The 14,996-nt window shown below is 39.2% G+C and overlaps 1 protein-coding gene across 3 annotated transcripts in view; it reads left to right on the top strand.

Annotated features, from left to right (window-relative positions):
• POPDC1 (popeye domain cAMP effector 1) overlaps positions 1–11,381 on the top strand; it is a 30,284-nt gene extending 18,903 nt beyond the window's left edge. The window contains exons 6-8 of one of the 3 annotated variants that reach the window (XM_084513200.1): positions 1,937–2,078; positions 7,157–7,261; positions 9,739–9,875. In XM_084513200.1, coding sequence (XP_084369326.1) covers positions 1,937–2,078; positions 7,157–7,224 — 210 coding nt within the window. In that variant the 3' untranslated portion in view covers positions 7,225–7,261; positions 9,739–9,875. Of the gene's footprint in view, positions 1–1,936; positions 2,079–5,463; positions 6,605–7,156; positions 7,262–9,738 lie in introns of those variants that run through there. The other 2 variants (XM_084513199.1, XM_084513201.1) reach the window with 2 other exon arrangements.
• The last annotated feature ends 3,615 nt before the right edge of the window (positions 11,382–14,996 follow it).

Below are 14,996 nucleotides of genomic sequence, written 5' to 3'. Positions count from 1 at the left end.
ACAGATGCAGTTTGAATATCTGAATATATTCATTGCCAGAAGAAATCCCTTCTCTTTCTCTCTTATTTTACTTTTTCGTCTTTATCCTTTTTTTTTTCCTCATACTGTCTTAGCTGAGGTCATTTTTATCCCATTCTCTGTGTCCTTCCTATCCATTTGATTTCCTTCATGCTTTGACTAACACAACATCTGCACAGTTTATGAAAACAGTAGTGCAAGGATTTGTCATCAGCATATTCCTTTCAGGTTTCCTTGTGGGAACAGCTCCTGCCTCCCCCCTTTTAATCCTGCTGGGTTGCAGCCACGGGTATTGCTGTCATCAAATGGCAGTCCTTGCTGTTTGAAATGTTTATTTTGGTATGCAGAGCTTGGAAAATCCAATGGATACCCAACCTGTTGAGCCTGTTGAGCTAGATGAGATCAAGGCTGAAAGTAGTTTCTAGTTCTGTATTTACCCTGTCTGTATTTACTGCTGTATGCTAAATAGAGGTATTTGGTAAATATAGTAGAGCTACTAGTAAACTATAAAGGTATAGCTTTATAATATACAGATGTGTCAGTATGAACAGAAAAGGTCCATTTAACTACAGCTAGTAACACTTTTGAGTTATATGCACTGAGTATATATTTTACTCAAAAGTCATTTAAAATGTTAACGTCATATACATATATATTTGGCTTCACAGTTTTATGTATATTTCTTAATTACATTTTCATTTTCGCTTGTGTTTGTACCAAGTCCTTATTTTTAGTGAAAGTAGTCATTTGAAATCAAAATCATTGTAACTTTCGCATCTCAACAGTTTTGGAAAATATATGTTATAAACAGCAAGAGTGAGCATTTGGAAAATTTGTAGTACCTTTTTATTCTTCCTCAAATGAAATTCTTCACAAGCCCTTCCTATATAATGCGTGACAGAAACGCTCTGTCAAGTAAAACCACCTTAATTTCCTTATTGTCAGAACCCTATGCATATGTCACTTCTCACAAGCTTCACTGTCAAATGTACATATTCCTGGTGTCCTTAGTACTTTTAATCTGGTAACAATCTCAACAGAAAATTTTGTAGTAGACTTTCTGTACACAGGGGACATACAGGAGAGCAGCCAAAACAAATCCAGTGTAGATTATTCATTATCAAGACGATAGTAGCTAAGAAGAGTGTCTATTTGTTGTATGTTGGAAAACAGGGAAAATACCATTTTAATTGTAAGGAACTTTATGACTTCTACATAAGGAGATTTTCACTACTCTTGGGAAAATAGTTGTTCCTCTCTACATGAAACAGAGTGGTAATTCCTGACTGTTAAAGTTCAGTAAAATGGAGTTATTCGTTATGCATATGCCATTGATTACCACCTTTCACATAAACCTGCAATATCTTTCTGATTTTCAGTAATATTTAATAAGATAAAATGCATTGTTTCAAGTAAATATGATAGTACAAAGACATCTCAGAAAAAGTCCTGCAAGCAAATAGAAGACCCTAAAATCATTGGACGGAGAATATTGTACATATGATGCATTTAATTTGTCCTCAGTATAATCAGGAACCAGTTCTTAGCAAGGAGGACCATGCTGTCATGAAGCCTGTATGTGATTACCAAGCATCATACTTGAGTAATGGATTACCATATAATAAAAATAAATCTGCCTGTAGGAAAATACCTGCAAATTCCAGTACAGCACAGAAGAAAAATTTAATAATTCATGCTTGTTGATTTTCTAATTCCAATATATTACTGGCATCTTATATTTGCATTTAAATCAATTTACACTGCACAGAATCTTCTGCTCTTTCTTGATTCATAAATAGTCACAGATTCATAAATAGTCACAGCTGAGACCAGAGTGTCAACTACAGAGAAAAAAAGTCTCAATTTTTGTTTCAAATTCACTTGATACCTCTTTTAAAATAATATATATATATTTTAGGCCTCCAAAAAGATTGATCGTCAGCCTAGTCTTTGCTCACAGCTATCTGTGATGCAAATGAGAAACAGTATGGCCAGTACCAGCGACAGTGAGGATGGCTTGCAGATGTTTCTTCGTGGGACTTCCTCTGCATCCTCTCTACGTGAGTGCTCAAAATAGTTCATACCAATTTTGGACACAATTTAGTTGATAACTAAAGATGATTGTAGAACTCGTATAGTCCTCAGTAGGAGCAAAGTGTAGCTTTTGGGTTGCTGCTGTAAATTAACTAATTGTACAGAATCTTATAGATTTGCTTTAAGGATTTCTATGCTAACTGAAACTACTTCAAGTAGGCACTAGAAAAAGTAGCATATATAGTAATAATTTGTGATATAATCTGAATATGTAGACATAATATGGAATGTTTATAGCAAAGGGGCAAAACAGCGTGAATCCACAGTGCTTGTCACAGTAGTATCTTCTTTGGTCTGTGACTAGAGCTTGTAGAACTTAAAAAACCAAAGCAAAACATTTCCTCCTCTCATCAACTGGGAGCTCTGCATTTCCTCCGAAGGTAGTTTGCATTGGGAGGGTGTGGAAAGATATGGTGTGTAACTAATTTTTTGATGCCCCCTGGAAAATCTCCAAATATCCTGTCAGAATTTCCTTCCTTGTGCTTTGTATGATGGGAGTAGTACAGAACAGATCAAGTTAGTGAAGCCATATCTGACCTTTTGCTCTTGGAATTTATTCCTTTATAGAAGCCTTTTAAACAATACTTTCTAGGCTTTCTGTTGTTTACTTCCAATTTCCCTGAATCTGTGTTTCAACAGTAGTCTGAACTCTGAAACCCACTTTTGAACAACAGCACAAAAACCAGAAGATGCTCAATTGTCTCCTTTGGCATAAGCTGTTTAACAATTTAAAATTTAAACAATTTAACAATTTAGCAATTTAAAAGGGTCACATAGAATTATTTATTTTGATTTAGGAAATATTATTCTTTGGTAGTTAGAATTTAAATCTATGATGAAAAAAAATCACAGCCAGTTATTTATTGTGGTTAAACACACTGCTAAGGTGAAGAAGTGATTTAAAGTATTTGCACTGTACTATTTACTGTGTTCCATTGTGTTCCTCACAGTTCTCATCCATGGACTCCTTCAGGCTGGGAGGGCCTGTCTGTTTTCACTCCTTAATGTTCTGTCTCCTGAGAGATGGAAGCAAAAGCCCTGATAATATTTCACCCTTCTAGAATTCTAGGGTGACAGCTGGGACATAGTTGTTAAAGGCTGGTGAAATTTCCAGTGCTACTTTATTAATTTATCCTCTGTTTCCTGAAAGAACATTTATAATCACAGTACAGTTGAGGGTTGCAAGGGACCTCTGGAGATCACCTAGTCCAACCCCATGCTCAAAGCAAGATCAGCTACAGCAGGTTGCTGAGGGCCATATCCAGTCAAGCTTTGAGTATTGCCAAGGTTTAAGTTTCCACACCTTCTCTGTGCAACCCCCTCCAGTGCCTTATCGCTCTCACAGTGAAAAAATTCTCCCTTACTGCAACTCATGAGTGTTGTCCCTTGTTCTTTAATGCATGCCTCTGAGAAGAGTCTGGCTCTGTCTTCTTTGTAGCCTTCTGTTAGGTAGCCGAAAACAGCAGTAAGATCTTCTGTGAGTCTTCTGTTCATAAGGCTGAACACACCCAGTTCTCACAGCCTCTCCATGTATGCCATATGCTCCAGCTCCTGACCACCTTGGTTGTTCTCCACTGCACTCACTCCAATATGTCCATGTCTTTCTTGTACTGGGGAGCCCAAACCAGATCTTGCCTCACAATTACCAAGTAGATCAGAATAACCACTTTCTTTGATCTTCTGTCTATGCTTTTGCTAATATGGTCCAATATATGGATGGCCTTCTTCACTGCCGGGGCACACTGCTGACTCATACTCAATTTGGTGTCCACCAGGGCTCCCTGGTCTGTTTCTGAAAAGTTGTTTTCCAACCAGTCACTGCCCGGCCTGTACTGCTGTATAGGCTTATAGTGTCCCAGGTGCAGGAATTTGACTCTGTGGAACTCCATATCATTTCTATCAGTTCTTTTCTCCAGCCTCCGAAGGCCCATTCTGACTGGCAGTCCCACCCTGTGGCCTGTCAGCAGTTTCCTTCATTACTTGAGTGTTGTCTATGAATTTGGCAAGAGTGCACTTTGTCCTATCTTCCAGGTCATTAATAAAGATATACTGAACATTATAGGCCTCAGGGGACCCTGCTAGTAACCAGCTGCCAGCTGTATTTTGTACTGCTGTTCACCATCCTGTGAACTCAGCAATCCAGCCAGTTTCCAACTCACTGTAGTCCATGTATCCTGTCCATTTCTCACCAGTTTGGCTGGAAGGATTTAATGGCAGGCTGTTCAGGGCCTTGCTACAATCCAGGTAAACAATATTTACTCCACTCCCTTTGTTCACAGGGGCCAGTCATCTCTCCACAGAACATGGTCAGGCTGATTAGGCACAGTCTGACCATGGTAAATCCATGCTGGGTATTCCCAGTAATCCTGCTGTCCTTCATGTGCTTGCACACAGCTTCCAGGAAGATAGGCTCTGTAATCTTTCTGGGGACTAAGGTGAGGCTGATGGAACAGTAGTTCCCCAGATCCTCCTCCTTGCCCTTCTTGTAAACAAGCATGGCATTTGCCTCTCCCCTGACTGCCATCACCTTGCAAAGACAACAGAGAAGGGTCTTGCAACTGCTTCAGCCGGCCCTCAGCACCCTTGGATGCAGCCCCGGTGGTTCCACAGTCTTGTGTATGCCCTGTTGGCTTTGGTGGTCCTTAACTCAGTCCACCTTTCCTGTAAGTAAAGGATCACTCTCCCAGTCTCTGCCACTAGAGTTACTGATCTGGGAGGCCTGGGGACAAACCTTACCAGTAAAAACTGAGGCAAAAAAGGTATGCAGTACCTCAGACATTTCCATCTGCTTTCTGCCTAGGTCCTGTGCCCCACTGAGCCGTAGCCTCACCGTTTCCCTGGTCTTCCTTTTGTTGCCTGTGTATTTGTAATAGCCCTTCTTGTTGCCCTTTACCAGATCCAAGTCCAGCCGAGCTTTGGCTTTCCCATTTCCATCCCTGCATGTGTAGGCCGTGTTTCTGTATTCCTCCCAAGCAGCTCATCCCTGCTTTCACTATGTGTATGTGTTTGAGCTTCTTCAGGACTTCTCTGTTCATCTATGCCAGCCTTCTGCCACGCTTGCTTGACTTTCTGCACAGTGGAATGGACTGTCCTTCTGTTTAGAGGAAGGTGTCCTTGAAGATCAACCAGCTGTCCTAGGGTCTCTCTGCCCTTGTGGGCCATGACCCTGGGGTTCCTGCCAAGTAGATCCCTGAGCAAGCCACAGTCCACGGTCCTCAAGCCCAGGGTTGTAACTCTTCTATTTGTCTTGCACTCTTCTCTCAGTTTCTTAAACTCCACCAGCCCTTGGACACTACAGCCAAGGTTACCATCAGCCTTCACCTCCCTGATGAGTTCTTCCTTGTTCGTCAGTGACAGGTCCAGCAGAACACCTCCCCTAGCCGGCTCATCGACTGCTCGTGTGAAGAAATTGTCCTCTACAGCCTCCAGAAACCTCCTGGACTGCTTGAACCCAGCCCTGTTACCACCAGCTACGGGGGTGGTTAGAGCTCCCCATGAGCACCCAGGCCTGCCATCATGAGGCTTCATCCAGCTGTCTAAAGAAGGCTTCCAACTACTTGCTCTTCTTGATCAGGCAGCCTGTAGCAGATACTTGCTGTGAAGTCTCCCATGTTGGTCTGTTCTCCAATCTTTACCCATAAGCTCTCAACTGGCTTTTCACCTGTTCCAAGGCAAAGCTCCATGCACTGAAGCCACTCCTCTGCGTAGAGGGCACTTGTACAAATTGGCACACTCAGAAGCCTGAAAGAAATTGTAAAACTGTGTTTGTGCAATTAGCTAAAATTAAAATTCTCTCCAAGGCCTAGCGTCAGAACACTAACACCAGTATTTCAGCTTTGGGAGAAAGTAATCTAAATGCTTGACATTTTCAGCTGTAATTACATTAATCCCTAAGATGCATCTATTCTTGGTATATACTTGTTAAAAACACTGTTCTCTGCTGTACGTTTCCTGGTTTATGGACCGTGTTTTCTGGTGTATGGTGTGTACTTTCCCCAAGAGAGAGGAGAGGGAGGTTTAAATGTCTTTTATGTTCTGACAACGGTTGGTGTAGTTGGTAGTACCACCATGCCATTGGTAGCATTACCATTGCTAGGTGTGGTGGCAGCCCCTGAAGTCCAGTATTTCTCTTTTGTAGAGGTGGGGAGGTTGCCCCTAGAGCAGTGTGTAAGACACCTCAAGAAATGCTATCATTTATTTCTTTGCATTTTGATTAATATGAAATTTCTGACCTCTGTAGTTGATAAAAGGTGATTTGTCTAACTAAACTATAACACTTCAGTCTGTCTTTTTGCCAAAATATCTTGCCAACTTGTTTGTCCTATGTAATGCCATTGCCAGTGACGGTTTTTCTACCAAGGTGAGCTCTGTCTAAAGATTTGCATTGAATTCAGATTGTGGCCATGTACACACTTTTTCTTGGATCACAGAAAAAAAAAAAAAGAAAAAAAAAGCTGCCATTTACCTTCCCACTGCTTTTAAGTTGCAGTATGAGGAATGTGCTGAGGCATACTGTCCCAGAGCTGTGTTCCCCTGGATCCTCTTAGTCACGCGTTAGTTTATTATGAACAAACAAAATCAAACAGAAGATATAGTGAAGAGCATACGGAACCAACACCTATATATATATATATATTTTTAGAAGAAGAAGAAATGAGAAACTTACCTGTGCAGGAATTCTGGAGGACTTCTGTCTTGTCACTGTTAGGTGATCAGTTGTGTGGACAAAAACCTTCCCAATACAGATATGATATTTGTCTGCCACAATAAAAACAAACCTTATTCTCCTAATTTCCATGTTCTTGAAATAATAAGCATTTATTATTTTTTAATAAAACTTTTACATTATGCATTTAGCTGTTCTATACCTTATCAGCTTTAACTCATTTTCTAAAGAAACTGATAAAAGGCTTTTTTCAAAGTGTTTTGCTGTGAAAGTGTGAAAATTTTGAATTAGTAGGCCCCAAACTACAATTGCTAACAAAACTGTGTTTTGAAATGAATTAACTAAGAAACCCAACTAACTGTTTGCTTTTATGTTAAGGAAATAACCAACAAGAGTTCTGTAATGCTTACGGAGTGGGTCGTTTGCAGCATGATGCTTTGTGTTGATAACATCACATTAACTCAGCAAGCATCCTCAAAAAAGGTATAAAGTGGAATTTGTGTGTTGTGGTACGTGTGCTTTATGTACATTATCCATTCATGTGTAGTTTATTAGTAGATGAAATTTTTGTATCTCTTTTCCCAAAATATGAGATAAGCAGAAATAGTTCAATGCAATCAGAACTTTAAGTCCTTTAAGAAACATTTCAATATTAATTTCTATTCAATAATTCTATTGCTTGATAGTTATACTTACTAATGATACGGGTCTTTTCCATGGTACTTGGTTTAGATCACAGAGATTTGCTATGAATCTGAATTTGTGAACTTCTGAGCTAAGCAGGAATGTAGAAAGGCTTTGTTTTGGTAATGCTTTTATCAGCATTATCTCACTGTGTGTGCTGGCTGTTACACCCAGCTTGTGGGTAACAGAAAGATTGGGTTTCAGAGGAAATACCATTTTAATAGGCATCTTAGTTTAGGACATAAAGAAAATATAAGAGCAGTGTATGGAAGGCCTGCGTTCAAGACCTGGTTGAGTCTCAAACATCTGTCCAATGCTGGGTGGAGGCATGAATAGAAAAGTTTTTTGTATTTGGAGGAAACAAGGGCATGGCTTTGAACCGAACAACTTAACAGTATTAGACCTAATATTGGATCCTGTTCAGCAGAGTTATGGATTCTTATTTCAGATTTCTGGACAGAAGAGTAAGCACATTTAAACAAAAGAAAAACATTCTAAACCCAAAGTATTCTAATATAGAAATAAAAAAAAAATGTAAAAAAAATGAAACTGTAATCCAACATTTTCAGATATCCTTTCACCTTTGAGTGTAATTTGTTAATGTCTTCCAACAAAGTCTGTTTTATATCTAAACCTTGGATTTTGATGATTAAAAGCAGTCATCACTCACAGAGGTTGTAAAAGCTCATGTGTGGAAAGAAGTGCTTAACATTTCCAGTGTTTAAAAATGCATGTGAGTGTCCCTTTATCACAAGTTAATTTTTTTTTGAATGCTAGAATAAAATACTAATACATCTTTAACACAAAAAGTTCTAAACAGCTAATTCCAAACCATGTTTGTGTGAATGTGACTTAAAAGTGCAGTGATGTAACACCTGCTGGTCTTGCGTGTAGCAAGTGTTTTGTTCTCTGTGTGTAAAATACGCAGCAGAATCATAGAATCATGGAATGGCCTGGGTTGGAAGGGACCTTAAAGATTATCTAGTTCCAACCCCCCTGCCATAGGCAGGGGTGCCACCCACTAGATCAGGTTTGCCAGGGCCCCATCCAGCCTGGTCTTGAACACTTCCAGGGATGGGGAATCCACAGCTTCTCTGGGCAACCTGTTCCAGTACCTCACCAGCCTCTAGCAAAAAATTTCCTCCTAATATCCAATCTCCTCAGAAAGGAGTCCTTCTTCATAAGAAGGCTTCCTTAGCAGAGCACTTACTGTGTGTCTGACAAACTTTATTTAAAGAAGTAGTAAGAATAGTCCTGAAGCAGTATGTGATGGCTACCAGTATTTTTTTTTCAAGAAAACTTTCAGGTTGTATACAGATGACCTGTCAGACAGAACCACTACCTCTTGCTCTTCTCTTCTGAAGTGGTGTTTCAGAGATTTCCCTGCTCTTTTTGGTCATCATATGCTAACTGTTTACAACCTTGTACCTTTGTGGTTAACTCTTCACAGAGAAAGAACTGTGCAGCTCCAGATATCATTTCTTTGAACGATGGGAAATAAACCTGTTAGACTAATGTTAAAGGAGTTCTATGGTGAAACGCTCAAGCTGAAAGGTTAACTAAAACAGATGTAGTTTGCAGTGGCAACTTGCACAAAAGCTCCATTTAATGTCTTGCCAGCAATGGCTTTTGTGCATGCTCTGCTCTGGCAGGCTTTACGAGTTGCTGCTTTCCTAGCAGATTGTCTTAGAGCAATGACATCTCTGTCAGTCAAACGTTGTATGGCCTTCATCTCCTAATCTGTCTTGTTCTCTTTATGATTGTTTATGGGGATATTGTATATTCTTTAAGTTTTACATTATCATGTTTTTAAGGCAGTTGGGACTATGGTAACATACACACCTCAGGTTTTCCCAGTAAATGTAAGAGTTGTTTCCCAGTGAAGGCAAGTATGCAGATGTACATACCGTCTGTTCATAAGGTAACCAGTCATAGTGTCCTTTTGGAGAATAATTCGTGGGTGAGTCTAACAAATGAGAAAACAGATGTCAAGGCCACAGTAGTGTGCTTCTCATGCAGTCTCAGGATTTGCACTGAAGTTGGGGAGAGATCTGTGACTGAACTGGCTGTAGAATTTGAACCCTGAAGGTATTACTGGTGCATGTCAGGATTTCCTGATGCCTGTAGCTGAATAATAAAGAAACTTTCAGAAATAAAATCCCCTTAGGAGGGAATTAGTATTGGATCATCAGATTCTGTACTCTTTGTCACAAATGGGTATAAATAGAAGGTGTAAATTGTGAAATTAATCAAAAATTTCTTTGGAACTATGGCAGGCCCAGGCCGGACATCTCCCTACCTGAGAACTTCGGCAAAGATGAAGCCAATAGAAGAAAGCGTTGAAGATGATGTCTTTGAAGCACCATCAGCTGATAAGCTTGAAGTCCAGCGGCTGCCTTAAACAGATATGTCTTCGGAAGTGCAAGAGCTTGTACTAAGCTCCAGAGCAAGAGGAAGAAGCTTAAATGGGAAGGAGTCTGGAAGCTAAAAACATCTTCCCACAATTGAATTTACCACAGCATGTCAGTGGCTTCTAGACAGAAGTGCCATGCTTTTATTTTACTTCTAAATAAAAATAAAAACAATCTCATATGGGTTTTATTTTTGTTTTCTGGACATGAGTATTTGCTTTGTTTTTACTTTGGCTCTTGCTGTTATTAATTTAGTATACAGTGGCTGACTAGCCTGAAATTTCTAGAGACTAACTTGGTGCAGAATATCCAAAGTTTTTTTTCCATAAGATTCTTAGAAGCTTGTATTTTAGCGCTGAAAAATACTGTGGGAGATTTTAAAATTATATTTCTAAAGCTGTGTTGTTTTTAACTCATCGTTGTGAGTCTCCTGTGAAACAATAGACATACTATTCTGCTTATATTGGTAGGTATTTGCCTCAAATTCTGGCATTTCCTAACCTGACTGCTTGACTCCAGAGTTGTAATAATGACTTCTTTTTTTCTTTTTTTTCTTTTTTTTCTTTTTTTTTCTTCTTTTGGCCAAATACTTAGATTTAATGTTAAATGTAATGTTTCCAACCTTAACTTTTTCTTCTTTAGGTAAGTGTATTGTAATACTGAAGTCTCAGTTGGGCAACCACTTTTTTTTTTTTTTCACAGAAGAAAGTCTGTTTAAAAAAGTCTAATGAAGTCACATCAGCCCATCTGTGCCAAACATGCCTCTCTTTTACAAAGCTGTGTTGGTTCTAGTGCCTCTCCAGGAAGGGACTTCCTGGATTTGCTTTTTTAAGATGGGCAAAAATATACGCTTTTCCTTAGTCTTATCTGCAGGATGATTGATTTGTTCTGGATTAATCTTTGCACACAACAGTACATGAGGTATAGATGACGGTTGGTGCAGGAAATTCAGCTCCAACTGTCCAAATGAGCCTGCTGCAAGTAAAGGGAAGCACAGTGTCGTAGTGGGTGGCATTGGGAAGGCTTTGTCAGAGGCACTTGTAGCAGCCCTGCCTGTAATAAGTGGGGATGCATAAATGGTAGCTGTCATTCTGTGCTTTGCAATTTGTTGTTTAACAAGTAGTATATTTTAACTAAGCAGAATACAGATAGTATTTCATTTAGCATGTTGCACAAAAATCCACTAGATACAATAATAGAAGTTCAGTGTATATCTGCAAGCAGTCCAAGGTGTTAAGCGTCTGTTTCTGCTCTGTTTTCTGTCACTTCGTTTTAATTCTAAAATTTATCCTGGCAAGGCATCCTTGAATCATCCTGCATCTGAGTTATGTAAGCCATTTGTTCCAAAAACTCCTGCAGCATCAAAATGCATGCTTACACAACTGGAAATTTGACCTGCATTGTCAATGTTCTTGTTTCTGTGAGTTTAAATCCGGTGTTCAACATTACATCAATGTGTATTGTCGCTTGCTCAGTTCTACATTATTAAAAATGACCCACTGAGGCGAGACATGGTTACTACTTTGTGTAAATAGATGTAAAATATCTTTATAGTATAGTAAGTCAAGTGTACCATGTTTTTAGTGGCTAACTGTTAAATACTAGCAATGAAACAAATTATACCATGACCAAACATACAATAGACAAGAAAACTGAATACAGCAGAAAGAAATATGAAGTATTCTCTATACAATAAAGTGCATAGTAAAGGAGAAATACTTGTCCTCATAACTCCAGCAGATGCTGGAGGTCTGTTTTGAGTTTTGTGATATCCCATTTCTTTTAATATAAACAATAGCAATTATAAAACAAGTCTGTGGGATGAATAATGGAGTGAGCGGGTTAGTTAGGCTGGGACCCCTGCACATCATCTGATCCAGCCTCCTGCCCGAAGCAGGCTCAAATTCAACGTGGGTGGAAATGGTGGAATGAGGGAGATAAAACCATCAACAGGTGCTGTTACAGGAACCTGACTGCTCGTGAGTATCGCATGCCTAAAACACTTACGTTCCTTTGGATTACGACACAGACAGACTTCGTAAATAAAACAATTCTGCATATATTTTCAGGTTTTACTTGCAAGTAGTCAATTAAAAAGCTGTGTCAGTAACAAAATGGTGTGAGATTCATGGCTTGGTTAGGGGCATGCTTCTTTGCTCCATGCACCAGCTTCAAGCTCTGCATAAGAAGGGATGTTTTACTCCCATTCCAGATAAAATAATCCAAATGAATAGCACACGCCAGTTGGAAGAAGTTGATGCGTGATTTTTAATGATTAGGAATAATAAATAAAAAAATAAATACATAAATATGTAAATAAAATCACATAACAAGGTCATTTGACCATGGTAAAAATATGAAAAGAACAAACAAGCAAAAACCAAATCCCATCTTTCTGGATTAAAACCAGTAGATCTACACACACAAGAAGCAAGTGCAGCATCAGTTGAAGGTCAGAAAGAGCGTGGCTCAGAAAGAGGTCAGAAAGAGGTTGCCTCTTAGATACAGGGAGGGCAAGAGAGAAAACAGGAACTATTTTACTTACTAGGGAGAAGATGCTCGGAGCCGTGTCCTTGTCCCGGTATAATTTTCTCTAAATTCTGCCAGTTTTCAAACTCCTTTAAGGAGGAAATTAAGCTACTGGAATAGACCTCATATAGCTTAATAAGCGAATAAGCAGGAAACCCAGACTGGCTGATATAAAAAATAATCACTTCTTTTCCTCTTCTTCCCTCTGCAGCACACTCATTTCTTACATATTGTTACAAATTCAATGCCAGGAGAGATTGCATCTCCAGAGCAGAATTTGTTTTAAGGATCAGAGAGGCTCTGCAGGAGCAGGGCTCTGCACACAGGCTGCGTGTCCCAGCCTCAGCACCAGGAGCTGGGGGTAGGAACCAGGCCATCTCTGTGTCTACAAAGCATCACACATGCTAGTGACACTACAGCAATAACGCTGCAAATAATGGCAAATAGCGGTGTTAGACTACAGGAAGCAGTACATTATATACGTAAAAATATATGGCTGGATATTTTAAAATTCCCGGTGAAGGGGTAAAATGAATAGCAAATGCTTGCTTGATGTACACAACTTGCGAAGTCTATTTACCTTTCTTCCTGTTGTTTCAAATGGAGATGTTTCCGAGGCAACAGAGAGGTTAAAGTAGGCTATAGCCTGCTTTTCTGTATTTAATGAGGCACCCCTTTCCATTGCTGCTGCAGAAGGTAAGTAAATGCATCCTGTAATAATTCAGATTTAAAGGTGTGTTTGTGTGCATGGGCAGAGGACAGGCTGTAAACCCATTGCAGGCTCATTCTGAGGTGTGGCTGGTAAATCAAACATAAAACAACGTGTACTTTTAAATCATAACATCATGTCGGGTTGGTCAGAACTTTCACTGTGCAGCAGATGTGAATTATATGGGCAAATAGTTCATTTTACTAAGCAGAATGCCTGTGGGGAAAGAAAGGAGAAAAAAAAAAAAAAAAAAAGTACTTCATCACAATGTATTTTTATATTTTTTTGAGAATTCTTGGATTTTGGTGCTTGTAGTAAAACGTACATTAAATGTGGTGTTCCTCAGGGGCAAGAAGTGTTCATCAGCTGTATCAATAGCCATCTTAAGGAACCATTTCAGAGCCCGTCCTGCTCTCACCAGTCAAGTGCTGTGTGTCTTGTGCTGAAATTGTGTGGCATGAACTTCATGAGGAGTTAACTCAGCAGCTCCTCAGCTGTGACTCCTACACGTAAGACCATGCATACTCCTACCCCAGTAAATACATCTGCATTGAAGGAGTTGTCTAAAGATTGGAAAAGATACCTTGGGCATTTTAGGGCGGATTCAGAAAGTAGACGGGCAGGTGGAAGCGTGCTCCAGCTGGAGAGCCCAAAGTGCCTGGTGAGCAGTAATGAAGGGTGCTACGTGCTGCCCACATTGCATTGCTGCAGCTTGGGAAACAGCCCCCAGGGTCTAGTCCATGGCTGGTGCTTGCAGGAAATAGTACGCTTAGAACTGATCAAAATGATTAGTGATCAAAAGTGTTTCAACAATATCTAAGTAGTTCAGATAACCCTGTTCTTCATTTGTTTTATGGTAGAGTTTATATATATATATATATATATATATATATATATATATATATATATATATATATATTTAATCTTTAAAAATAAAGTGATGAACTGGTATGCAAGTACTAAATACCTTATTTTCTTTCCTATAGTATTTCCATTTAAGAAATAAGCACAAATCAGTTATAATCTCCTTGTGGAAAATGGGCTAGTTCATTTGATAGATGCATTATAAAGCAAAAATATTACAAAATAGGCACTTCAGTAAATATATTGAAGAGTGGGAATGCTGATGCATTGGCAAGGGCTCAGCTCTTCAGTAAATTTCTAGCACCTAGGTAGAGCCTATTGCAAAGGTAAAGTCTCATATCTTCATATGTGGAAGGCAGCAATTTCATAAGCAGCATTGGGCTTGATGTAGATTAGATTGGGCTTGGTACAGATAGATTGGTGAATCATTTTGATGGAGTTTTGGGAAGTGAAATCATCGTGACACGTTTTAATGTTGTTACTGGAATAACAGCAACAGTTACTTTAATTATTGTTTCAGAAATGTGGTCATAGGAAGTACCTCTGAATAAAATGTTTTTCTGTCTCTTGTGCAATGCTGGTCACAGCTGCTTCTGATTAAAGGGGAATGGGTTCTCAGTACTTATGGGATTAATAAAAGAAGACAAACCATCTTAATTAATTAGTCCTGACATTTAAGCTTCCTGAGAGCATGATGATGATAATATGAGGGTCATTAGAGATTACAGAGAGGCAATACCAAAGCAGAAGTTGCAGGATTGTTCAGTATTGACTGGAAACCTATCTGTATACTTCTAAAAAGGAGAGCACTGCAGACTGACTGCCTCAACAAGGTGGCAAAAGCTGATGGGCTCTTGTTTAACAGAACAGATTACTTCAGCTGATAAAGTCATTTAGAATAAAGCATTTTCAGCAAGCTGAAGCATTAGATGAATTTTAAGTTAACAAGAACACTTATTTAGCACTTAATGAATATAAAATATGTGTGTTACAAATCTAAGTCACAGCCATGGCATGGGTA

This window comes from Aythya ferina (assembly GCF_964211825.1).
Source record: "Aythya ferina genome assembly, chromosome: 3".
Taxonomy (NCBI): Eukaryota; Metazoa; Chordata; class Aves; order Anseriformes; family Anatidae; genus Aythya; species Aythya ferina.
The sequence above is the reverse complement of the archived record's forward strand: the minus strand, read 5'-3'. Positions and strand labels throughout refer to the sequence as shown.